Below are 27,258 nucleotides of genomic sequence, written 5' to 3'. Positions count from 1 at the left end.
AATTATTATAGTAATTCTGTGGAAGAACAGAATTTTTAAAAATATAATGAACTTTAAAAAGTGGTTGTTTTCTGCCCATTGGTTTTCTCATTGCATCAACCAGTGCTCCATAAAGTGATAGGCTCCAAAGTACCTCAGAGAGTGTGGCATTTGACTACCAGAGCTCTTGTTGGAGCAGGCTGCAATTGTGTTAGAAATTGGCTCTCCAGCTGGGCTGGACTGCAGTTAGGAAACATAATCGTCAATGGTGAGCTGCCACTGCTGGGATGTGAAGCAGACATGAATGTTAAGCAATAGTGTCCACAATTTGCAACCCAGGAACTGCCAAATTGACAGCTAGGCTAAACTATAGCAGCCTAGGATGATGTGACTCGTTTCTCTGGTCAGTCAATACAAAGTCTTATATTGCCCTTTGATGAATACAATATCCCTGTCCCATAAACCAGGATGCTGGCTATTATGAAGCTCAGTTAGAGTCTTAGCCAGCATTTCATGTCTGAGCGCCCTTGTAAGCCTCATAATGGCCTGAACTCTAGTTGGATGGGATTAGCCTTTCAAGTGAACATGCAGTTCATTAAGCATGTAGAAGCTCCAATGGCAGCCGCACTTCTCGCCATGAACTAAATAGATTTCTTGCATTTTATCTAGGACTAGATGAAAGGGATGTGTAATGCTGTGCTAGAAATAAATCTTGACTCTCTGAGGGACTTTAACAGATAGAGTGAGTGTAGGAATTGAATAATATTAGTAATGAACAAGACTTAAAAAGAAAATCTAAAGGTTTGGGGGGTTTTCTGTCTCTTTTCCAAGAGCATGGACCAAATGATTGTTTCATCTCATTTTTGCTTTGAGGATTTTTTTCTTTCAGGCTTGTGATAATAATGTGGTATTTCACCAGATAAAAAATCTGCTTATCTTCACCATTCTCTCACATGTTGCTATGCCATGCGTTTCCTTCCTGCAAGGGACATTTCCAACTTGCCATTATAGACCAGGAACTGGAGTTGGAACTGAAGAGTTCTTTGATACGAAAACCAAAGGTTCCTGCCATCAAGAATATCATGGTCTGGTAGCGGAGACAAATGCATGAAGAGTTCACAGCTGTGCAAAACATAGCATAGGAACCCCAGTAAACAGATGTAAACCAGACTAAAGGGCTAAAAAAAAAAAAAAAAGCTTTTAAGAGGAAATGATATCTAACTTCAGTTTGGAAAGAAGAGTAGGAATTACTCCAGAGAACAGTGTCAAGTTCACAGAAATCCTCCACATAGAATTACTTCACATATAATCACATATTTAAAACACCAACAAGTAGGGATGCTATTGGGATTATAGAGTGGAGATTTTATGAATGTATATCCAATTAATTTTCATTAGGAATATACTTCTTGGACCAGAACATATTCCCTGGTACAATGCTAATATACCTGCATATATGAAAATGTGCATTGTTTAATCACGTGGGTACTTGGTTAAACACAGACATCTTAACCTTACAAATAGAATCATTGGTTTTCAGGCACCTTTGAAACTCAAGAAATGAGAATCTAGAGAGAGGAAATCAAAAGATTCTGACTAGTGAATACCTTTAGCAAATGCTTTGTGGCTTATGGGGAGGTTACTAATTAACATGAAGGTTACTAACATGTGCTTTTGAGAATGTCATTTGGAGAAAGTGTTACCTGAGAGTATTGAGAGGTCTTAAAAATAAGAACAAAAGTAGCCAGATATTTTCCATGGCATCTTTAATTCTTCTGTACTTAATTGTTGAAAAACTGTTGACTGAAAATTTGTGGAAGTGTAATAGAACATCTTTAAGAGAGAAAAATTTCTGGTATTGAGCTTGAAATCTCCCTCACTGATTATAATTAAGTAACATTTAGCTTCCTCAGTGTACATTTGTACATTTTCTGCAAGAATCTTTTCTTAAAAAGTTGGAGGTGTAATTTGACTCATGTATTGTGCAAGATAAGTATGAATTTAATTTTTACAAATAAGTCAGGAATTTCTCTGTGGCTATTTATCCCATATAGTCTTTGGAAAGTAGAGGTATATGACAAAGATTCATTTGAAATCAATATTATAATCACAACCAATTTTTAAATCATATTTTAATATCATATTTGTTAAAAATCTAAATAAGGTTTTAATCTGTACTGGAATACATAAAATAAGATAAATACTTTTTTTTTACTTAAACATTTTCCAAAATTGTGACTAATAATCAAACCTTTAAAATGATTTCCGGCCAGAATTTGAGCTGTTCAAGATAAATTGCAACGTATTATTTTAAACTGCTCTTAAACTAACATATTTAGTGAAATCCATGCCAACTCATACATCCAAATTACCTTCTTATTTATGTTCTTCAAGTTACACAGAAAGTAAAAAAGAAACAGCGATTTCTTTGGAATTTGAAATGCCTTAACTGTGCATAAGAATGCAAGATACTGAGAGATCTTAAGATTGCAAAGTCAGTGAAAGATTTTATCCTATGTGGCTTCAGGGCTACCATTTTGTAATGAAGTATTTTCTTAATAAAATACACATATTTTAACCAACTCAATAAAGAGAAAATGATTATTGAGGCAAGATTCAGGAGACCTGGAAATTTTACTATTGACCCTGCCACTTATCCATTTAAACTCTTCAGTGCCTTACTACTGACCTTAGTTAATTCCCAAATCTTTACTGTGGACTGCATGTGCAGCCACAGGCTTCATTATGGTAGCTGTGACAAACCTAGACAGTGTATTAAAAGCAGAGACATAACTTTGCTGACAAAGGTCTGTATAGTCAAAGCTTTGGTTTTCCAGTAGTCATGTATGAATGTGAGACTTGGACTATAAAGATGGCTGAGCACTGAAGAATTGATGCTTCTGAACTGTGGTTCTGGAGAAGACCCTTGAAAGTTCCTTGAACTGCAAGGAGATCATCAAACCAGTCAGTCCTAAAGGAAATCAACCCTGAATATTCACTGGAAGGACTGATGCGGAAGCTGAAACTCTAATACTTTGGTCACCTGATGTGAAGAGCCAACTCATTAGAAAAGATCCTGATGCTGGGAAAGACTGAGGACAGGAGGAGAAGCAGGTGACAGAGGATGAAATTGTTGAATAGCATCACCTACTCATTGGACATGAGTTTGAGCAAACTCCAAGACATAGTGAAGGACAGGGAAGCCTGGCGCACTGCAGTCCATGGGGTCACAAAGAGTTGAACACTACTTAGGGACTGAATGATGACAATAACATGCAATGCCTTTTCTACCTCAGTGTCTTGAGACCTCTGCCCCAAATTCTCTTTTCCAGTCAAGGCTTTCTGCTTAAGCTATTGTCTTTCACAGCATCTTATTTATTTCCTTCACAGCACTCACAATAATCTGTGATGATTTTTCTTACCGATTTACTCATACACTGGCTACTTCATCCAGCAGAATGAACAGTCCGGGAGGGCAAGAGCATGGTCCTATTCCCTTGAATGCATCTAGAGTCTACCATCCTGTATCTATTGTGTCCTTCAGTTTTTCAGCAACTGACAGACCTATACTTGAAACCAAATCTCTGATAACTGTATCCTCTTTCCAACAAACTACAGTTTATAAAATGTCTTCTATATAGATTCTAAATGTATGAGGATACCAAGGTATATAAGTCAGCTTCCTGCCTTCAAAGAATTGTATATAATCTATTCAAAGATATAGAATGTGTCCTGTAATTGGGTAATTGCAGATGTTTTTTGCCTTTTTAATTTCACTGTCCATGTGTTCATTGATAGTATATCTAAATGCAATTTATCATTGTATGTGTACCTTGTATCCGGCTACCTTGCTGAACTTACTTTTTAGTTCTGAGAGTTTGTAGATTCCTTAGGATTTTCAAACATGATTTTCAAATCATGTAATATGCAAATGGGAATAGTTTTATTTCTTTCCATCTGATCTATGATCCTTTTATTTCCTCTTCTTGCCTGATTGTGTGAGCTATGGTAGCACTATGTTGCATAGGGCAATGAGAGTAAGCATTTTTGTGTTGTTCCTAGTCCCAGGGGGGAATAATTCAGTATCATTAAGCATAATATTTGTTATAGGTTTCTTATATATGCTTTTTATTAGGTGAGAAATTTCTCACTGCTCCCATTTTCTTTTTGTCATGAATATTGTATTCAGTTCAGTTCAGTTCAGTTGCTCAGTTGTGTCCAACTCTGTGACCCCATGAATTGCAGCACGCCAGGCCTCCCTGTCCATCACCAACTCCCAGAGTTCACTCAAACTCACATCCATCGAGTTAGTGATGCTATCCAGCCATCTCATCCTCTGTCGTCCCCTTCTCCTCCTGCCCCCCATCCCTCCCAGCATCAGAGTCTTTTCCAAGGAGTCAACTCTTCGCATGAGGTGGCCAAAGGACTGGAGTTTTAGCTTTAGCATCATTCCTTCCAAAGAAATCCCAGGGCTAATCTCCTTCAGAATGGACTGGTTGGATCTCCTTGCAGTCCAAGAGACTCTCACGAATATTGTATTGAATTATGTCAAATATTTTACATTAATTAATATGATCATGTGAATTTCTTTATTCTGTAAATATGAAGAATTACATTGATTTTGAATATTTCACCAGCTGTGTATGCTGCAATAAACCCTCCTTGGTCAAGCTGTATAATTTGTGTGTATGTATTACTGATTCTATTTGCTAAAATTTTGTGAAGGATTTTTTGCATCTGTATTGATGAGTGATATTGGTCTATAGTATTTTCTTTTCTTTTTCTTTTTTAGAAATAGAAAGTCTTTGCTGGGCTTTGGTATCAGAATACTAGCTTCATAAAATAGATAAGTTAAAAAGTATTTCTTCTATTTTCTAGGAGAAATTTTAGAATCGATGTTAATTCTTCCTTAAAAGTTTGGTAGGATTATTCAGTGAAATTATCTAGGCCAGAAAATTTCTCTTTGTGGAATGTTTTAATTATGAATTATTTTTTTTTCAGATTTATAGAGCTATATGCATTCTCTGTTTCATGTGATTGAGTTGTGATTGTTTGCATTTCTTTTAAGGAATTAGCCCATTTCATCCAAGTCGCCAAATTCAGCAGAGTTGTTTGTAGTGTCTTACTATACTTTTGATGTCATCAGGGTTTATAGTAATATCCTGTTTCATTCCGAACAGTGGTAATTTGTATTTTTTACTTTCTTTGTCAGTCACCATTGCCAATTTTATTGATCTAAGAACCAACTCTTTGCTTCAATAGTATTATCTATTTTTTTGTTTTTAATTTTATTGCTTTCTGCCCTCATTTTTACTATTTCTTCATTCTACTTGATTTGGATTTATTTTGCTCTTCTTATTCTGAGTTCTTGAAGTGGAAGCTTAGATTATTGATTTGAGATCATTTCCAATGGATTTAGTACCACAAATCTCTCTCCCTCTTTCTCTCCCTCTCAGCACTGCTTTAACTGTGTCCTCAAATTTTTGGTATTGAATTTTTATTTTTATTCAACTTGATGATTTTTGTTTTCCACTGAGACTTTTTGTGGCCTATGGATCACATAGAAAATGTGTTTTGTTTAGTGTTCTGGAGGCACTTGACAAGAATATATATCCTGCTGTTGTCGAATGTAGTGTTTTGTAAGTGTCAATTAGATCTTCTGGATTGATAGTGGCTTTTCTTTTCCACATTTTGCAGTACTATTGTTTGGTGCATATGCGTGTCTATGCATGCATTCATAGTCATGTCTAACATTTTGGGACCCCATGGACTGTAGCCAACCAGGCCCCTCTGTCCATGGAGACTTCGAGGCAAGAATACTGGAATGGTTTGGCATTTCTTCCTCCAGGAGATCTTCCCAACTCAGGGATCAAACCTGTGTCTCTTGCATCTCCTGCATTGACAGGCAGATTCTTTACCACTGTGCCACCTGGGAATCCCTACATTTAGGATTGTTATGTCTCCTTGGTCAATTGCCCTTTTTATTATTCTTTTTCTATTATTATATGTCTCTGTCTCTGGTAATTTTCTTTGTGCTGAGATCTACTTTATCTGATATTAATGGTGCCATTCCTGCTTTCTTTTGATCAGTGTTTGTATGATATGTATTTTTTTCCATCCTTTTACTTTTTACCAGCCTATATCATTATATTTAGAGTGAGTTTCATGTAGCCGGCATATAGTTAGGTCATGTTTTCTAAGTCATTCTTCAAAACTGGGCCTTTTAATTGGCATAGTAAGTTATTTACATGAATGTAGTCATATAATGACACACTTGTTTGACATTTCTTTTTTTCTGTTTATTATTTCTGTTTTATTACATTTTTCTGAATCTTTTCATGTCTTCCTATACACTACTATAACATTTTTCTAAAATTCCATTTCCCTTTATTCATAACAATTTTTTGTTGTTGTTAATCAACTACAGTTTATTTTATTTTATTTTTTAATTTTATTGTATTTTTAAACATTACAATATTGTATTAGTTTTGCCAAATATTTGAATGTATATCTTTACCTAGCTTTTTCCTGATTGTCAGGTATTATATTGTGTATAACTATTTACTGGTAGTATCATTTTTACCAGTTCAAGTGAAGTATGAAACCTTAACTACTTTCTCTCTACTCTTTTCCATTCCTATATAATTGCTTAACTATTCTCTCTATGTACATTTAGAACCATATTAGACAATGTTATGTTTTATTCAGTTATTAAGTATAATTTAGAAGATTCATGAGGGGAAGTAAAGTTTATTGTATTTATATATGTTTCTCTATATATTGTATATATAATGCATATATAATGTTTTGTATATACACAAAATTTTGTATATATATGTATATATTCATATTTTTCTTATTCTTGCTCTTTCTTATGCTGCTGTTCTTTCTTTTTTTCTTGGTGCTCCACCATTCCTTTCTTTAAAAATACTTTCCTTTCTATTTATAAAAAAATGACATAATTTCAGAATAGTCTGCTAGAGATAAATTCTCTTCGTTTTCCATCATGTGGAAATGTCTTGGTTTCTCCTTCATTCCTGCAGGGTAATTTTGCTGGGTATAGGACTCTGAGTTGTTTTCTTTTCATCAGTTGAAAAATGTGTCCCCAAAATATATAAGAGGAGAGAATAATCCCAAACTCATTCCATGAGGCCAGTATTACCCTGATACCAAAATCAGAAGAGTATTTCACAAAAAAAGAAGACTACAGACCAAAATCTTGTATGTTTGTAGATCCTAAAAATCCTCAGCAAAATACTAGAAAACCAAATCCAACAACACATAAAAGAAACTATACACTATAATCAAATCGGATTTATCTCAGGAAATCAAGATGGGTTCAACATCTAAAAATTATGTATTTAAAAATATACCATATTAAAACCAACCTTATCATCTCAATAGATGCAAGTAAAAAAAAAAGAACTTTACAAAATTTAGTTCCCTTTCATGATAAAAGAATTCACCAAACTAGAAATAGAAGAGAACTTCCTCAACCAATAAATGGAATCTATGAGAAATACACAGCTAATATTTACTTAATAATGAAATGCTGAAAGCTTTCCCCCTCTAATCAGGAATGAGGCAAAGATATCTGTTCATACCACTTCTATTCAACATTGTACTGGACATTCTAGCCAAAGCAAAAAGGCAAGAAAATAAAAGCCATCCAGGTTAGAAAAGAAGAAGTAAATTATCTTTCTTTGCAGATGACAGGATCTTGTAACAGAAAATTTTAAGAAATACACCTTAAAAAATAAAAGCTATTAGAATAATAAGGAAATTCAGCTAAGTTACATGATGAAAGATGAAAATGTAAAGTATCAATTGGATTTCTATACAACTAAAAAATCTGGAAGTAAAATTAATGATTTTACTATGATTCATAGTAAATCATAATGATTTTAATCATTATTAAAATCATTTTAATCATTATTTGATTTTTAATCAAATGATTTTTAATCATTTTTTTACTAGAAATGATTCTAGTTACCATAGCATTGAATACAATAAAATACATAGGAACATATTTAACAAAAGAAGTGCAAAAATTATGTAATGAAAACTATAAAACATTGTTAAAATAAGTTAGATTCTAAAATAAATGGAAAGACATCTCGTGTTCATGGATCAGATAACCTAATATTGTTCAAATGACAATACTCCCCCAAATTGATCTACAAATTTAATTCAATCTCTCCCTACATAAAAGCAAGAAGCAGAACAATGTGTATTGCATCTGTGATAGATAGATAGAAGATGTTTGTATCACTTATATTTTCATAAAGTCTGAAATGGTTTGCAAGAAACCAATGAAAGCATGTAAGCATTTATGTATGATAGTGGTTGCATGAAACGGGGTAAATGTGGAGACAAGGTAGCTTTATTCATTGTTTTTTTTTTTTTTTTTTTTTGTATTCTGTGCATTATTTTAAAAAAGGAAAGGGGAGCATGCAAGAGAAGAAATTCCCACCCCAGCAGCTTATAATGTAGACAAGGCTGTTTCTCATACTTAGACCAGGATCACTTAACTCATGAATTCAACAAATAAGCTCTGTGTGGAGGTACTCTGGATGGGACATGTGGCTTTACATTACTTTGGACTTCCAAAGAATATGACTGAGACTAAGAAAAGAGCAAATAAGGGGAGGAGGTCAGAAGGAGGTCACTGACTAATTTCAGTAGGATGTGAACTTCTTTATTCCATCTCCATGGTAGCTGTAGCTAAGACTCTTCCATTTTACTCCAGTTGGCCTTTTCTTCACACCGTGGTTGCTTATTCCAAGGCAGAGGAAATAGACAGGAGGTGAAAGGTTTATATGAGGATAACTGCTGTGCAAATGAGTAGAGTAAGTGGGGAGTGAAAGAGAAAAAAATGCAAAGGTGTATGGAGGATTTCCTGCTGGCTCTATTTAACTTTGGGTACAAAAGCACAGCAGATAGACTTTTAAAAAGAGTAAAATTAGCCAGTTCTTTGACCTTGATTCATGTTTAGATTTGTTCAGATTTTGGAATTCAGATCAGAAAATAGGGAACCCATTTCCCATCTGAAAGTGGGAAAGACTTTCCAAAGGCCTTATCATCCTAACATGAGAAGCCCTCTGGTCCCAGTTCTCTTGTGTCTTTATCTACACTTCTGCTCTGCACGTTTTTCTGCAGTTATTGAATTACAAACTCTCACTGCTTAATTGCTTTTAGAGATGGACCCCTGCACGGGTGGGAATGGATGTGCCCACATCTGTCAGAGTGAGAATGGCGTGGCCAGGTGTGCCTGTCACCCAGGGTACCAACTATCTGAAGACAAAAAGGGCTGTGCCGGTAAGAAGTTGAAGCTGATGGATTAATTGGGTAATTGTTTGCAATTTTGTGATAATTCAGTTTTGAATAGTCAGAACAGCTAGGAGAAAGGTGTTTTCATTTATGCTTAAAAAGAAACATTTATATTCTTATTTGATCATTCTGAAAGGTATTTTTTATGATACTATTTAATACAAAAGCTCAGTGAAATTTTTAGTTACAAAAAATAATCTGTGTAGTTTCAGAATTAATTCTTTTTGTTTTCTGTTTTTCATTCTGAAATGAATTCCAAAATTAATATTTCAAAACCTTCCATAATTGCACAGGGAGTTTTTTATTATAGGCTACAGAAGGTGGGGCTAACCTTTGAAAATCAAGTATGTGCAAATGAGTGTTCTCAGAAGTTAGGAATAATTAAAACCAAAGAGAAAGAAACTCTAGAAATATAAGGTTACATATTTCCATTTCCTAGAAATAGCAAAACAGACATACTTCAATTCAAAGATGAAAGTGATAAATTACTTCATGACCAGAACTAATAAATGAAGTCATTCCTGTGGGACTGTCTTTGTTTTAAGAACTTCTGAGAAATCACAGAATCCTTCATTTTTATCACGACATTTCCATGAAATGAAAAACAGTTTATTGGGGTTAATTAAGAAAATACAAAATGTTTCCTGACTAATGTGACTGATAATGCTTTGAGAAATTGAAAAAGAATTAGACATAAAAATTAGTGTTAAGTTAGTTTTTTTTTTTTTTTCCTTTAAGCCAAAAGTAAGATAAAACTTTCTGTGGATTGTTAAACATACTTTTCTAACACAGAACATTTATGCTTTGGTCCTCTGTTTACATAGAACCTACCTTACTCTGTATCTGGCACAAAATAGGATCTTATTAAATACCTGTGGAAAATTTAGAAATATATATATAGCCACAATTTATAGAATATCTTTTTCAAATTTTTATTTTGATATCTGGAGTGATATTCCTAAAAAGACTGTCCCCAAAGTTTCTGCCTACTTAGAGTTTTGTAAATACCTTAGAAAGATAAGCATTTCTCTTAAATTAAGAGTCCTGGTGGGAGTGACATGCAGGACAATATAAGGAGGAAGTTCTATTTGGGAAAATGATAATGAAACCTATTCATTTAAGGCAGGTGTGGAGTAAGGGGAGCATAAACTTCCTGGGCCACAAAATGATGTTATACTGAATAGACTTGTCTATTGGTGTCGAGAAAGAGAGGGCACCAGGTTTTAAATGGCACTGTGACAATCATATGTGGAACATATACTATGGATTGCTACTTAAGAAGACTCCAAATCTGCCTTGTGTGGGGCCACTTGTACTGTCTTAAGTCAGAGAGATACCAATTTTGGTTAAGAATTTGATATATATTCACAATGACAAATTAAAGTGTTCTATCTGTATTGTTAGGGGATAGAAAAGGTCTATTTTTGTTTGTTTTCTCTTTCTTCAAATTAATAGATAGCAGCAGTTTCTCATGGGGCTTCCCAGGTGGCTCAGTGGTACAGACTCCACGTGCCAATGCAGGCAATGTGGGTTCAGTCCCTGGGTAGAGAAGGTCCCTTAGAGAAGGAAATGGCAACCTACTCCAGTATTCTTGCCAGGCAAATCCCGTGGACAGAGGAGCCTGGCAGACTATAGTCCATGAGATCACAAAGAGTTGGACACAACTGAGCAACTAAACAACAGTAAGAAGTAGGTTCTAATAGAAAAAAGTGTTTAAGAACATGAATGAGACCTGCCACAGAGTTCTTGTCATTTTACATTGGTTTATTTGCAAATATGGAGCCTATGTGATATTTTACTGTTATATTTGTTGGCATTGTTGTCAGGGGTTGAAGGGGAGGGGATGCTTTCATTCATGTTTATAGTTGTAAATAAGTCTTAATTCCAGCTCCAAAGACACAGCTCCTGTGTATCTCTCTCTGCAGACATAAACGAATGCGCTGAAAGGCTTGCTCCCTGCAGCCATCGCTGTGTGAACACAGTGGGATCTTTCACTTGTGCCTGCCAACCTGGTTTTGAGCTGGGAGCTGATGGAAAACAGTGTTACAGTAAGTGACAGTGATCGCAGCCCAGGAATGTGTGGCATTTTACAAGTATTAAGCAAGAGTAATAAAAGGATTGTGCTGAATAACTTGCCAAAGTAAGAGCTCCTTAGAATGTTTTCCACTGGCGTAGGGTGGGAGTGGGAGCTTAGAAGGCCAACCCTCTCATTTTAATTTGATGAAATAGGAGCCCAGAGTCCACAGAATGTGGTCAGCATCATGGTCCTCTTTGTAGACCACAAGGACTAAGTCTCAGGTCTTCTGGATTGGGGCTCTCTTGGACCCATGGGTCTCCTTTGTGAGGAGTCTGTCATCCATCACCACCTCTGTCCTGCAATATTTATTGGACACGAATAACTCCAGTGTAACACTCAGGGGAAAGGAGCCAGCAAGAAAGAAAGAACCAGTAGGGTGAGGGGCAGGCCTAGATGGTAGTACCACGTCTGATTTCTGATCTCAGCTCCAAAGATGCCCTTCCCAGTTCTCTCCTATCAGGCCAAAGCCCAACGTTCAATGATATAAAATTAGTCAGTGACTGAACTATAACTTGAACTAGTGTCTCTAAGCTCCAAATATATTATCCTTTTAACTTTGTTATGTGTTTGTATACATCATACATCTCTTGATCAGCTTTGATCATGAAGAAGAATACAGTGACAGATTAAATCAGCTAGTGTTCTTATCTAAGCTCTCTCATGAAGAGACAGTCTTAAGGTCACTAACTTCTTCATTCTCCTCCACTGCATAAAGCTCTACATTTATTTAATGCCTGGGTTGCCAGTGTAGCCGTAAACTCTGTTGGTTTATTTCTACTGCCTAAAGATAGGGCAGTTTTGCTGCGGTGATATTTATCTTTTAAAGAGCAAACGAAATAAGATGGGAGGGAAGAATTAACTACTAATTAGGATATAACTTTTTCCAAAGTGAGTCTTTCTCTTGGTGCCCCGAGGAGTTCTTTCAGGCAAAGAGAAATGTCGATGGATTTTTCAGTACTATTAATATTTTGGCTTTTTAATGTGGTCAGAGGTTTAGGAGATGAGGACATTTTACAGATGCCTGAGATAAAAACCCCTGCAATCAGACTGGTGCATTCTCAGTTATCATGAAAGAGGGGGCCATTATCGCTAATGAGTCGTGAGGTTCAAGCTTTCGTAGAATTTACTTGGGAAAGCAATTTGCCCTAGAGTTGAATACATTTGGTTGAAGTGTATTTTTACATTTATTTCCTTTATGTGAATATTTGGCTAAGTTCTTTGTGTAGCTCTCACCAGACCTCAATATTTACTAACTGACATACAAAACTTTCTTGGTGAAAATGAATGTTTCAAAACTTGTAGGTGGAGTAAATATTTTCAGAACATGGTCATATTTAACAATAAATTATGTGCTCTTCATATAGCAGCCTATTTTAGGCAAATATCGTTTTAACTTTTTCCTAAGACAATGATATTTTGTACCTATATCATTTCTTTTCAGAAGTTCTCAAAATACTGTATAGCATAATGTGTTCTATGAATGAACTATCACTATCTTGGGGTTAGAAATTTAAAAATTCCAGATCCAGCATGGTTAAATAAAATTTTCTACAACTACCAGGCAATATATAGTGAACTTAAACTCCATACACATTTAATGCATATTTAATATACTGAGCAAATAATGATTATTTGCTATGAGAAAACACAGGGATCAGTCTTTAAACTTTTTAAAGCATATTTTTAAGTATGATAGTTTAATTGTATCATCCATATCAAAAACATTTACTTCTGTTGGTAAGTTAGAGGTGAGTATGCACTTGTTTTAGCCTCGTATAGTTTTTGTGAGGTTCCAATAATACCATTTATATTTAAAGTAAATTACCTCCAGCAATCTTAGAGCTGCATTGATCACAGGAGAAAAACAAGAACCAGAGCCAAAATTTGAAATATGTCTCCCTAAAGAGTATATGTTAACATATTGTGAAAAATATCAGTTCCCTTAATTATTTCAATCTTTCCTTTAGCTTTCTCATTTAGCTCAGTCCTAAACTAGCTGTTTCTAAACCCAAAGGCATTCTTATTTTCAACAATAAATTGATTAGCATAATCCTTCTTTTGTTTAGTCAATCATTCAAAACCTATTTTTGAACATCTGTTATGAGCTGCGTAATACAAGATGATGAAGGCACAGAGGGATGAGCACAAAGACAGGGATACGTCCTGGCTGTTCTGGGACACATAAGGCTGCTGCCTACCATAGACAGGAGGCTGAGATCTGGAGTATGATTTCTGTACTGTAACCATACAAGAAAAACAGCAGATACCTCAGCAGTTTGAATGGTAATATAGGCTTTCAAAGAATGCCACAATCCTGAGTGCCTTTGTTCTGTTCTTTTCTGTTCTGTTCTGTTCTTCAGGAGGTAAAAATGGAAGGAAATGAACCAACATAGTCACTCTCATTAGAGGTGTGTCTAAGCAACACAAATGAAGAACAGAGACCAATGGTGAAAATAGCAGAGTATCTAATTCCATATTTTTCACAACGATTCAAAGCATTCTTTTATTTTTCATTTTCTCACTTAGAAAATGATTGATTATAATACCTGTGGGCTCAGGAATATTGGCATCTGTACACTGAGGTAGATGTCCCCTCAAATGCCCCCAATTAGTGGCATGTACCACAGTCAGCAAGTTGGTGTTTGAGTTAATAGGATGTTTATATACAAAATGACTCTTGCATACATCATAGCTATAAAGATGATGCTAGTTACATATAATCAGCTAACTCATTGGTTTTGTATTCATACTTTTGTTCCATAACAGTGCTCACAGCCTAGGAAAGGGGCACATATTAACATACCATTAGTTTGAGAACAGATATGTCAACTGGCAAACTATTTGCTTTCTGATCATTGATTCAATACACACACACACATATATATATTTACACTCTGAAAATACCAAAAATTGCCATAGGTAAGTATCCTTTAAGATGTGTTTAATAACCACTGGTGGACTCATTACCTTTCTGTATCACCTTGTCATTTTAATATTATTTATAGATTTATTATTATTTTGATATGATATAAATATGTACAGGGCTTCCCTGGTGGCTCAGAGGGTAAATAATCCACCTGCAATACAGGAGACCAGGTTCAACCCCTGGGTGGGGAAGATCCCCTGAAGAAGAGAATGGTTACCCAGTATTCTTGCCTGGAGAATTCCATGGACAGAGGAGCTTTAGAGGGCTCAGTCCATGAGGTCACAAAGAGTAGGACATGATTGAACAATTAACACTTCACTTCAGTGTCAGATATGTACAATGCTTAATAGTTCTCAAACTTTTATATGCTCAGAGTGTTGACAAATTTCCAATAAAGTTTGTCCTCTTCCCAACAGAGAGAGAGTGTACCCATTATTGCCATGTATTCATATTTCTCTGTTGTTATGCTAATAATCCTCCCTTTGCTTGTTTTGGAAAGGGATTGAATTGGAAATTGTCAATAGCTGTGAAAAGAACAATGGTGGTTGTTCCCATCACTGTGAACATGCAGTTGGTGGGCCCCGATGCTCCTGTAACCATGGACACCGGCTCGATTCAGATGAGAAAACATGCATAGGTAATGTATGGTGAATGCTATCTTCCTTCAGAAGTTGCCCTGGATTCATTTAGCCCTTTCTTCTCTAATACTTGGTGCTATAAGGTAGCTACACCTCTCAAACTACAAGTAAAATGAACAGTGTCTTTGGCTACTGGATAATGTAAAAGAAATATTTATGGACAGAAGATATCATAGTGTTTTACTTTGAAGTTAAAGAAGATTTAAAACTTATTAGCGATATATGTGACTTAACAGTTTTATTTCTAGAAAATATTCCAAGGCTTATCTAACCATCTAATTTGCAATTCAAACAACAAATGCTGCCATCCTAACTCTCTCCACCTCAAGCAGAAGCAGATCATGTTCATTGGTTTTCAACTTGGAGATAATTTGGATACATGTTCAACTTTGACACGGCAGGTAGCTACATTCCAAAAGCAAACATTAGAAGATATTATTCTTTGGAAAACCCAGCTCAAAGCCATAGGAAAGGATAACTTTTTCAGATCAGTCAGATCAGATCAGTCGCTCAGTCATGTCCAACCCTTTGAGACCCTACAAATCATAGTATGCCAGGCCTCCCTGTCCATCACAAACTCCCGGAGTTCACTAAGACTCACGTCCATCGAGTCAGTGATGCCATCCAGTCATCTCATCCTCTGTCGTCCCCTTCTCCTCCTGCCCCCAATCCCTCCCAGCATCAGAGTCTTTTCCAAGGAGTCAACTCTTCTCATGAGGTGGCCAAAGTACTGGAGTTTCAGCTTTAGCATCATTCCTTCCAAAGAAATCCCAGGGCTGATCTCATTCAGAATGGACTGGTTGGATCTCCTTGCAGTCCAAGGGACTCTCAAGAGTCTTCTCCAACACCACAGTTCAAAAGCATCAATTCTTTGGCACTCAGCCTTCTTCACAGTCCAACTCTCACATTCATACATGACCACAGGGAAAACCACAGCCTTGACTAGACGAACTTTTGTTGGCAAAGTAATGTCTCTGCTTTTGAATATGCTGTCTAGGTTGGTCATAACTTTCCTTCCAAGGAGTAAGCGTCTTTTAATTTCATGGCTGCAGTCACCATCTGCAGTGATTTTGGAGCCCAGAAAAATAAAGTCTGACACTGTTTCCACTGTTTCCCCATCTATTTCCCATGAAGTGATGGGACCGGATGCCATGATCTTAGTTTTCTGAATGTTGAGCTTTAAGCCAACTTTTTCACTCTTCACTTTCACTTTCACCAAGAGGCTTTTGAGTTCCTCTTCACTTTCTGCCATAAGGGTGGTGTCATCTGCATATCTGAGGTTATTGATATTTCTCCCGGCAATCTTGATTCCAGCTTATGCTTCCAACCCAGCCCAGTTTCTCATGATATACTCTGCATAGAAGTTAAATAAGCAGGGTGACGATATACAGCCTTGACATATTCCTTTTCCTATTTGGAACCAGTCTGTTGTTCCATGTCCAGTTCTGATTGTTGCTTCCTGACCTGCATATAGGTTTCTCAAGAAGCAGATCAGGTGGTCTGGTATCCCCATCTCTTTCAGAATTTTCCACAGTTTATTGTGATCCACACAGTCAAAGGCTTTGGCATAGTCAGTAAAGCAGAAATAGATGTTTTTCTGGAATTCTCTTGCTTTTTCCATGATCCAGCAGATGTTGGCAATTTGATCTCTGGTTCCTCTGCCTTTTCTAAAACCAGCTTGAACATCAGGAAGTTCAACATAATTTTTTCAACATATTATTAAAACATGTCACTGTAGACAATGAGAAGAATAAATTCCACCCCAGCTTGCTCCATAGTGAAATGTTTAATCTAGAACTTCTGAGAAAAACGAATATCTACCAAAAATTGGGAGAGTGAGCATCTCTAGTTTTCCTACTCCTGCAGGAAATTTCCCTGACATCACTCTATCCCTCTTCCTTAGCTTCCCTTTTGTTAGAAGCAGCTATTTTGCCTCAGACTTTCCTGGTATACTGTTGCATTTTTTAAAAAGCTCTTGAATGGAAGAGCATTTTTTCCTTTATTTACATAACAGACTTCCCAAGGTGAAGTTTCCTACAACCCTTACAGACCTCAGACCTCCGTGTGGCCAGGAATCAGAACATAGTAGTCATTCAGCAATACGTTGGGGCTTCCCAGGTCATACAGTGGTAAGGAATCCCCTTGCCAATGCCGGAGGAGCAGGAGACTCGGGTTTCATCCCTGAGTTAAGAAGATACCCTGGAAAAGGAAATGTCAATTCACTTCACTATTCTTGCCCAGAAAATTTCATGGATAGAGGAGCCTGGCAGGCTACAGTCCATGGGGTCGCAAAGAGTCAGACACAACTGAACTACTGAACACAAACATCAAACTAAATTACTGTGTGCCCTGGGTCTGAGAGCACCTACAAGCCTCGAAAACAATTTGTCATCATTTGAAAATTAGGATACCCTATTTGCATGTTTTCTTTTGTGATATTTTATCACAAAAATATTTCTTAAAAATTATGATATGAGTACTGAAAAAAAAAAAAACTTCAACCATCTAATGCTACTCAGTGTAGTTCAAAATAAATTGAAGTACCATAAGGGAAGAGGTGAATTCCAAAAGCCTAAGTTGTTGGGATTTTTTTAGTTTGGCACTAATGTGACAGAGTGAACTTTAAGGGATTTTAAAGTATTTGGGTTTCATAAATTTTTAAACCAAAACAATGTCTTTGCTTGTTATTTCTTAATCCAGCATCACCTTCTGCATTTTTCTCAGTCTACAGTGGTTAGCTTAATGAAGCCAGTTGCTTGCCTTGCACCTTCTTATGTAGTGAAAAATATGCTTATAGATTTCTACCTTGCTAGCATTTGGATCTCTGGAAAAACTAAAGAACTTCTTTTCTTTTTTCCCTCCTCCCTTCTTCCCTCCCTTCCTTCCTTCCTTCTTATTCTCTCCTTTTCACTGTTCGGTAAGGGAAACTGGAATTTTGTTAAGGCTTTTGTTTGCAGCTTATAATTTGATATCTTTCCTGATTCTTTGAAAAGTACAATTTGGTAAAGTTCATATTTACAGCCAGCAAAAATCACATCTGCCAGGGTCAAAATATAGAAAATTACACATTTATGAGATTTCAGCAGTCAACATGATGACATTATTTTGTTGATGGCTCAAGTTTATTTCATTTTCCAACAATAAATAACACTCATTCCTAAAAACCAAATATTCTCTAGAGTAAAGGCAATGATTTGTTTGGAGTGTGCATATACATAGTCTGCCTACTTGCCTGAGAACAGATTAAAGGCATGAATGCTTTGTAAAAACATTTATGCATGAGAGAAATAATTTTCTCTTTAGCTTATTTTAGAATTTACTTCTTCTTACATGAGAATATACAAATAAATGTAAAGATAAGTCATCTAGTCTGCAAATGGTCAGTCTTGCCCAAATGCAAGCATTTATTAGGGATAAAACCTAGTGATGTGTTAACACAATTTGAAAGACAGCTATACAAAATACAAGTGTCTCACCAGCAATAAGTTCACTAAATTTAACAATTGGTAGTTATCAGAAAAAATATTATTCTACTCTTTGGTGCTTTATTCAGTGACTATGTGTGGGAAACAGATACAGAAGATCAAGTCCTTTCCAGGTTTACTTTTGATGCTTTTCTGAAGTCATAGTTGAAATGTTAAATTGTTTTACTTGCTATAATTGATTCTGTATTTTTGATTAGAGCTAAATTTACAGGTGAATTTCTCTGCCGTGTTGTAATATTTGGTATGTTGGAGAATGTAGGAAAAATATGATCATCAGAGAGGCAGAGGAATTAAAAATAAGATCTTACCAAAAAAAAAAAAAAAAAAGATCTGAGAAGGAATAAAGAAATTTAAGAAAACATGGTATAAGGCTTGAAGGGACAGGGCATTTTAAGAAAGGATGCATTGGATTTCTAATGAGTTCTATACATGAGACAAGAAATAGCCCCAGAGGAATGATAATAGAAGAAGAATCCAAAATGTATCATAAAATGATAGATTGACTAACTCATTTTTCCAATTAATATGATGTGATACTAGATAGAATAAGGAATCATGAGATGTATGTATTTAGAGGCTCTGGTGGTATATGAGAAGACTTTTTAAAAAATCTTGAAATAAGAAACCACCCCCCCCAAAAAAAAAAACTTAAAATGTAGTATTTTAACCCCAGTGTTCATTGCAGCAACTATTTACAATAGCTAGGACCTGGAAGCAACCTAGATGCCCATCAACAGATGAATGGATAAGGAAGATGTGGTACATATAACACAATGGAATATTACTCAGCTATAAAAAGGGAGTGTATTTGAGTCAGTTCTAATGAGGTGGATGAACCTAGAGCCTATTACACAGAGTGAAGTAAGTTAGAAAGAGAAAGACAAATATTGTATATTAATGCATATATATGGAATCTAGAAAGACGGTATGATGTTCCTACATGCATTACAGCAAAGGAGACACAGAGATAAAGAACAGATTTTTGAACACAGTGGGGGAAGGAGAGGCTGGGAATATTTGAGAGAATAGCATTGAAACATATACATTAATACATTTCCATATGTAAAATAGCCAATGGGAATTCAGTTTATGAATTCCCAGTTTATGAAACAGGGAACCCAAAGCCCATGATCTTTGATAAGCTAGAGGGATAGGGTGGGGAGGGAGGTGGGAGAGGGGTTCAAGAAGGAGGGGACATATGTATACCTAATGCAAATTCAGGTTGATGTATGGCAAAAACCACCCAATATTGTAAAGTAATTATCCTCTAATTAAAAAAATAAAAAAGATTTTAAAAGCAATGTTTTAGATAAAAACTGAAGTTTTAAGTTTTTTGCCTTCTATATCCATGCTATGTAATCCAAAAGACAAGGAAGTTTTAATGTAAGAAAGGGAAAAAAATATCAGCTAGAATTTTATGAGTAGCACTGCTTGTGACATTTTGCAGGAAAAAGAATGTTTTGTGTCCAAATGACCTTCATTTAGATATTTTATGGTGACCCCTAACGATGGTTAATTGATTGCATTTTCTTTCCTTTCTCTTGTCTGCCTTTTCTTACATTGGTTCCCTTTCCAAGGTTAATTGAGACACTGATCTTTTATATATTGGCTGTTCACGTAGTTATGGAGCAAAGGGATTTTTGTAAGCTCAGCACTGACAGGCCACCCAACTTAACAGCTCAACAAAGCGGGTAGAATTGAAGGCCTATAGCCAAAAACCCTGACCACACAATTTCCAGATGTCTAGCTAGCAGTGGGTGATGAGTCTGTTCTACCCCTTAGCCAAATATATTACAAATGACTATCTCAAAACTTAGAATAAATAGATTACCCTTTGCTGAAAGGTTTCAGTTTGATCTATTCTGATTAATTTTTATTCTCCCTAGGGCAAATAAAGGAAGATACATTACAGATTGTAGAATTCTAGAATGACAGTGCCGAAGGAGACTTAAAGATCATAATTTAGAAAACTGTCTATCTGATAGGACATTCCAGGGTAATGCTAAGTCACTTCAGTCGTGTCCGACGCTGTGCAACCCCGTAGACAGCAGCCCACCAGGCTCCCCTGTCCCTGGGATTCTCCAGGCAAGAACGCTGGAGTGGGTTGCCATTTCCTTCTCCAACGCATGAAGTGAAAAGTAAAAGTGAAGTCACTCAGTCGTGTCCGACTCTTTGCAACCCCTCGGATTGCAGCCCACCAGGCTCCTCCGCCCATGGGATTTTCCAGGCAAGAGCACTGCAGTGGGGTCCCATTGCCTTCTCCATCCAGGGTAATAGTGTCACCAATTATAGTAAAAACTCATCCCCATCAATGTAGCATCAAAAAGTTCAAGCAAATGCCCTGAAATATTCTGTAATTTAATACATAATGTTTAAGATGCTTGTCTGTGCTGTCTCTGAATTGCCTTTAACCACTTGTCTTCCCAGTCCTGTGAATTCTTTTCCTTGGGAGCATTCTTTCATCCAAAGCTCTTAGAACACACACATAGGGGCCTAAGACTGCCTCCTTTTTGTAGCTGTTAAATGTTCACTCAATGGAATATTTTAGCTCTGCTTCTCAAGCTGTTTTTTTTCTTTTTTTAAATTGTTGTTCTTCAGGTTCTCTGTTTATTCAGCCAGATTGCTGTTTAAACGGGAAAAATAGCAGAGAGCTCTTTCCCTGTGCTTATAAATGAATTTGGAGATTATTTACATGCTTTTCAAATAAATACTAGGCATAGGAGAAGCATGTCAGAAACATTAACCCAAATGCAAGCCTCATTCGTGTTATCGTTTATTCAGTGTCTGTACTCCGTAGCCTGAGAAATAGAAAATAATTAGTAAAATGGTTTTAATTTAGAAGTGGGGCTTATCAGCATCTCTATAGGTGAATTAAATTCATGTCTCTTAAATAACAAAAATGTCTTTTCTCCCCTTTAGACCTTGATGAGTGTGACAGTGGAGAAGCCTGCTGTGCCCAGTTCTGCATCAACTATTCAGGAGGCTATGAATGCAGTTGTCAGGAAGGCTTTCAGATCAGTTCTGATGGTTGTGGATGTGATGGTAAATTCCTGAGCTCTAACATGAAATCCCTGCTGTGACGGGGCAATCAACGGAGGAGGAATATCTGAGGCAGAGAGTTAGGGTGAGAAAGAGAAGGTTTTCACCTTAAAGAAACTTGGATCTCTCTGTGGTCCAGCCACTTACTATTGTATGAACGTGGGTGACACTCAGTGCGCTGAGCCTCAAATCCTCATCAGTAAAGTGAAGACAATTATGGGATTACTGGATAAATTAAGAAATGTAATCAATGTAAAGGACCTGCTACTGTGATTGACATCAAGAAATCACTCAACTAAAAGTAGCTATTAGTATTATTATTATATTCATTGGTCCATAATCCCTTGTACCTAACTTAATACACATAGGCAAGTGAGAGATTCCAGCAAGCCATAGCATAATGCTACAGGAGTCACTTAAGGTAATCATGACAGGAAACCGAGTTGATTATTGAAAGTTATTTTAATTAGACAGCAGCAGCAAAAGGATTGCCATTTCTTGAGCCATAGTATCAGATTCCTTTAAATATCTGATGTTAATCTAGCTAATGCAAGCTTCAAGATGAGTCATTCTATAATTTTCTAACTGATTTGTTGCTTACCCTTTAGAGGATTTCTAGCTGACATATATTTTTATAATATTGTGAAAGTGAAAGTGAAGTGAAAGTGTTAGTCACTCAGTCCTACCTGACTCTTTGCAACCCCATATATGTAGCGCACCAGGCTCCTCTGTCCATGGAATTTTCCAGGCAGGAATACTGGAGTAGGTTGCCACTCCCTTCTCCAGGGAATCTTCGTGACCCTGTCACTGAACCCAAGTCTCCAGCATTGCAGGCAAATTTTTTACTGTCTGAACCACCAGGGAGGCCCCTATCATAGAGGAGTTTTAGCTTAGTAAATTCACATTTTTGTGAAGGGCTCATATAAGTCATTGCTAAAAATTACTTTACCAAGTTTACCCTAAATATATAATCTTTAAATTTTTATTTGTGGTCATTATTACCATTGTTTTGAACCATATTTTTCTTGAAATCAAAGATGAGAATATTGTTATCTATTTCAATAACATTCAAATTACATAAGAAGACTTTAATGCCTCAGAGGAAATAGTGTTCCTTGGATTAAAGAAGCAAATTCTTAAATTCTGTTAAGGATGCTAGGTGTGTTTCTTCACTTAGATGCCAAACTCCCCAGCCTTGCAGTGTCGATAACAACAAAGAACATACAACTATGGTATCTATATATTCTAAATACAGTAGAACATATTACTACTTACACCTCCCATCCAATTAACAGGGCCAAAAAAAAATTGAATTTCATGTACCATCTGCTATTAAACAGAGTGAGCCAAGAGATGATTATATGGCGAGAATATACATACTTGGGTACACACATCCAAATGGAAAAGGTATCCACAATCTGAGGCCAGCCTAGAAACTCAGTTTTGTAAATGACCTTTTAGAATCATGAACACACTGACCAAAGCCTGGGCTCGGGTGTGAATTTAACACCAGTAAGTGGTATGAGATCAAAACCTAGGATTCTTCCATCTCTAAAATTCTCCACAAATCATGTACAAAATTATGCATTGAATAAATGCTTTGCCATAGATGTTGAATAATTCAAGAGTGAATGAACATTCTGCTAAATGATACACAGCCTGAGACTATGTACGTTTTAAATTCTTCATCAAAATCTTATGAACGAGATCTCAGAAAGACATTGTCTATGCATATAGATAAATGATGGTAAACTTGGAAATGAGTAAAAGGAAAATAATTGGCAGGATATTCTTGAGGAAGAATTTGGGGTCGGGGAGATCCCCTGGAGTAGGAAATGGCAACCCACTCCAGTATTCTTGCCTGGGAAATCCCCGAGCCTGGAGGGCTACAGCTCATGAGGTCACAAAGAGTCAGACACATCTGAGCACACAGCACACACAGACACACACACTTTCTGTATAGCAATACATTATTATTAGTTAATAAAGGTGACAAATATGCCCATGAGTTCATAATGTCTATTTTATCTCAACACTGAAGAGCAGATATTGTTTCAATTTTCCTAGATGTGGATGAGTGTCTGGATGTCAGTATCATCTGTGACCAGCTGTGTATCAATTCTGTTGGAACCTATGAGTGTTCTTGTGAGGAAGGCTACAGAATTGGAAGTGATGGGAAAACTTGCATCTGTAAGTCTCTGTGAAGAATCCTATCAAATCTCTTCGAAATGACTTCAGCCCTTGTCTTGTTCTTCAAGAGCGCAGAGACCATATATTCTTTAACTCAACCTGTCCTCCCCTTTCTCGCTTCACAGACTAAGATCTTTTCTTTTCCCCTTTTGTTCTCCCCGTGGCAGTTTCCACTCTGTGCTTGCTGTGTCTCACCTTCATTTACAATAGACTGTTTGAAATGGTCTTCTCAAAGACTTTTACCTTTCAGCTGCCCCCTGCCTTGGCTATCTAGTTCAAACTCTTCTCATTTCTCTCATCAACCCTCGCTCAGTTTTTCCTTCTTTTAACCAGCATGTGGAATCCAGGCATTTCTCTGTGTGGTCTTAGCTTTAGATGATGAACTAGAGGAAGAAGAAGAATTAGACATTGTCAAGTTTCCGGCTCTCCTATTCAAGAGCCCACCTCAACTGCTTCATTATGTGGCCACCTCTCTGCCTCTCTCCCATGAAGATGAAGACCATGAGGAACAGGGACACGATATTCCAGGAGAACTGACTGATTTGCACAATGTTGGTGGGTAAATGAACATGTTTCATTATAATCACCTCTTCCCTCTATTTTTAGATAATTCACAGAATTTCTTTTATAGACAATTTTGTTATCAATATTTAATGCCAAATAAAAGCGTTTTAACGTGATATTGACAAGAGACATGGGACCAAAATTACTTCTTCACAGCTCCCTATCAAATTCATCATCTGTTATCCATCTTCCTTTTGCCAATAAAGGGTTGCTATGTATGTATGCATTGACAAGGGGGTGCAGGGTGATGGAAATTTGATACAGTGAAATGGAGTTGAAAAATATATTTGAATTAGCATCGTGGAGACAAGGATTGGGGTCTTTTAGTTCTAACAGTTTAAACTCAACTAGAAGTCATTTTTGTATAGTTAAAATTTACTTTAAATAGCCTGAAAATCTAGATCCTTTTTAAATTTTAAAATGCAGAGAACCAATGGTTCAATATGCTCAAATGGACCAAGAAAAAATATCTTTACAAATGTGCACAGTTTTTCTTATATATCCACTCAACAGAACTCAAGCATCAAATCACTTCTGATCAAAATAAATTAGCATAACTTCTTTCAAAAGTAACAGTTTGCAGCCAGTCTGCTGCTGCTTTTTCTTTTCTTTGTAAGACAGAGCTGCTCTTTTTGTTCTTCCTGTATTCCTCGTATTTTAAGAGCATCAAACTTAATGATTGCCTCAGAATGCTATCAGTAAAATGAAGATTTGTTTATATGTGATGGTCAAACATAACATCAGTAATTGCATCTACATAAAGATAGAAATTCTTTAATGTTTCTTAATCAAGCTTCTGATACTTTGGCTACTCAAAGTCACAACTGAAATAGTTCAAGGCTATCCGGGCAGTTAGGACTTGAAGGGCCAAGGTCTAGAGAGAAGAGACATTCAGACAAGTAAGATGGACAGTCTGTGCTACATTTCTCCTTGAGCCATCTGCTAATGGATGGGCAGTGCTGACAGAGAAGCCGGGAAGTCTATAGATAGCTGCTGAGAGGGTGAGGAGCTTAGCACAGTTACCAGCAGTTTTGTGGTGTTAGGAGGTAGACTGAAATTCAGAATCTGCCAAGGTGGAGAAGCCTCGCTAAACATGACAGGCTTTCAACTGGGACATCTGAAAGACCCCATCATGAAATGGGCAAAACTTAAAAAGTAGTGAACCCACACATGGCTGAGTTTCATAAACATTATATTGAATGAAAGAAGCTTGATACCAAAGAGTACATACTTTATGATTCTATTCATATAAAGTTCAAAAATAACGGTAAATATTCCATGGCAGTATAAATCAGAATGGTGCTTAATTTGTAAGGCTAATGATTAAGAGTCATCAAATCACCTTTGATTTTTTGTGATGCTGGTAATAATCTTTATCTTCATCTGGGGGCTTTTACATGAGGTTGTTGACAATGTGGGGAAAAATTCTGAAGGGTACATTTGAGTTTTGTGCATTTCTTTACCTGTATATTAAATCTCAGTAAAAAGGCTTACTTAGGGAAAAAAAAAAGTATAAAAAAGCCTAGAAGAAACACACACACACAAACTAAAGTGCTGGGAATATTATTTCTGTGTTCAGAAATCAATGGTAATTTCTTTTCTTTTCTTTTCTTTTTTTACTTTCTTAAAGATCCTAAATATTTTTTAGGGATTACATTCCAAGCTCTGTTTTAAAAGGTATCTCTTTGCCATTATCTTCTTCTGGACTCTTTAGAAAACGTGCTCAAGGAGCATGTTTATTTGTTGGGGGAAGTAAAGGGTTTCATCTTCATTTTCAGTGATGTAGGTAGTACATGTAGGGTTCACTAAAACTGTATCGCATTCCAGTTTGTTTAGATAACACCTTCGGACACGAATGCAGTTTGAGCTGTGAGGACTGCATGAATGGAGGCCGATGCCAGGAAGGAAAGAGTGGGTGTTCTTGTCCCGATGGCTGGGGAGGCATTCTTTGTAATGAAAGTAAGTAATACTTTGGAGCATGGGCGGGGGGTGATGAATTCTCCTTTTACTGCTGGTGAACTACTGGTGATGAGTTCTTTCCTTGTGTTCTCCCCAAAATGTTTTAACAAGATTAACGGTTGATAGGGATGGGAAACCAATTTATTTGTTGTGCACAAAGAATGTCTGTGAAGCACTGAGGTTTCAAACTGAACATGTGATTAAAATGGGAAATTTTGTGTTCCCTGGGAAACTTGATGTGCTGTCTCTTGTTTATCCATTGAACATGAAAGTTAATAAAGGATCCTAATATCCTCGGCCTATAAAAATCCCTCCATTTAAATAAATCATTAGGCACTGGCAAGCTACTCCCTGTGAAGAAAAAAAAGTAAAATGATTTGTGTTATGAAGTATAATTAATGGAACTGCTTAACTGTTGCCTTTTTTTGTTTGTGTTTTCTTATCTTTTTCTTTAAAACTTATGTAAGTAGAGGCAATGACAATTTTAAGATTTTTATATAAGCCTCTCATGAGAAAATGTCAATGATTTGTACAATAATACCTCCAATAAATGTTTTCCTTTATATTTTAAATGAAGGTATATTTGCAGGTACTAAAACTGCCAAGTAATAAAACTCAAATATATTGACTACCTTTATTTCCTTTTTCTTTTTAAATTTCTCTTATAAATTTTTTAATAAAAGAGTTTTGTTTGTGAATGGCTTGGAAGATGGTGTGAACAGATTTTTCTTTTGAAGCCCCTGAATATGGGAAGAAAGAGCACAAATATTGTTTCTATTATGAAATATAAAAGAAGCAAAACCTGGATTATAACATACTGAAGTGGTTTCAGTTAGACTGCTGAGGACTTTCCTCAAGCATCACTCTGATCTTGTCTCCCTGCTGCCCAAACAGCTTCAGAAGTGTCCCATTTCCTGATACATAAAGCTTACGCTTCTAATCTAGTCACTGACAACCATCTATTATCAGGCCCTCATAAATCCTTCTCTCTTTTTATCCACAGCTCTGACCAGCTTATTATTTCCAGCAAACTAAACTACTCACTACTTAATTCTTTGTACTTTTCAGCTT

The 27,258-nt window shown here is 36.3% G+C and overlaps 1 protein-coding gene across 1 annotated transcript in view; it reads left to right on the top strand.

The window, feature by feature from the left end:
- LOC109562912 (multiple epidermal growth factor-like domains protein 6) overlaps positions 1-27,258 on the top strand; it is a 694,041-nt gene that overhangs the window by 559,223 nt on the left and 107,560 nt on the right. The window contains exons 8-14 of the mRNA XM_070783699.1: positions 9,178-9,297; positions 11,235-11,357; positions 14,812-14,949; positions 21,355-21,477; positions 23,542-23,664; positions 24,034-24,219; positions 26,056-26,187. Of these exons, the coding sequence (XP_070639800.1) occupies positions 9,178-9,297; positions 11,235-11,357; positions 14,812-14,949; positions 21,355-21,477; positions 23,542-23,664; positions 24,034-24,219; positions 26,056-26,187 (945 nt within the window). The remainder of the gene's footprint in view (positions 1-9,177; positions 9,298-11,234; positions 11,358-14,811; positions 14,950-21,354; positions 21,478-23,541; positions 23,665-24,033; positions 24,220-26,055; positions 26,188-27,258) is intronic.

The sequence above is a fragment of the Bos indicus genome, chromosome 1 (assembly GCF_029378745.1).
Source record: "Bos indicus isolate NIAB-ARS_2022 breed Sahiwal x Tharparkar chromosome 1, NIAB-ARS_B.indTharparkar_mat_pri_1.0, whole genome shotgun sequence".
NCBI classification, from domain to species: domain Eukaryota; kingdom Metazoa; phylum Chordata; class Mammalia; order Artiodactyla; family Bovidae; genus Bos; species Bos indicus.
The sequence above is the reverse complement of the archived record's forward strand: the minus strand, read 5'-3'. Positions and strand labels throughout refer to the sequence as shown.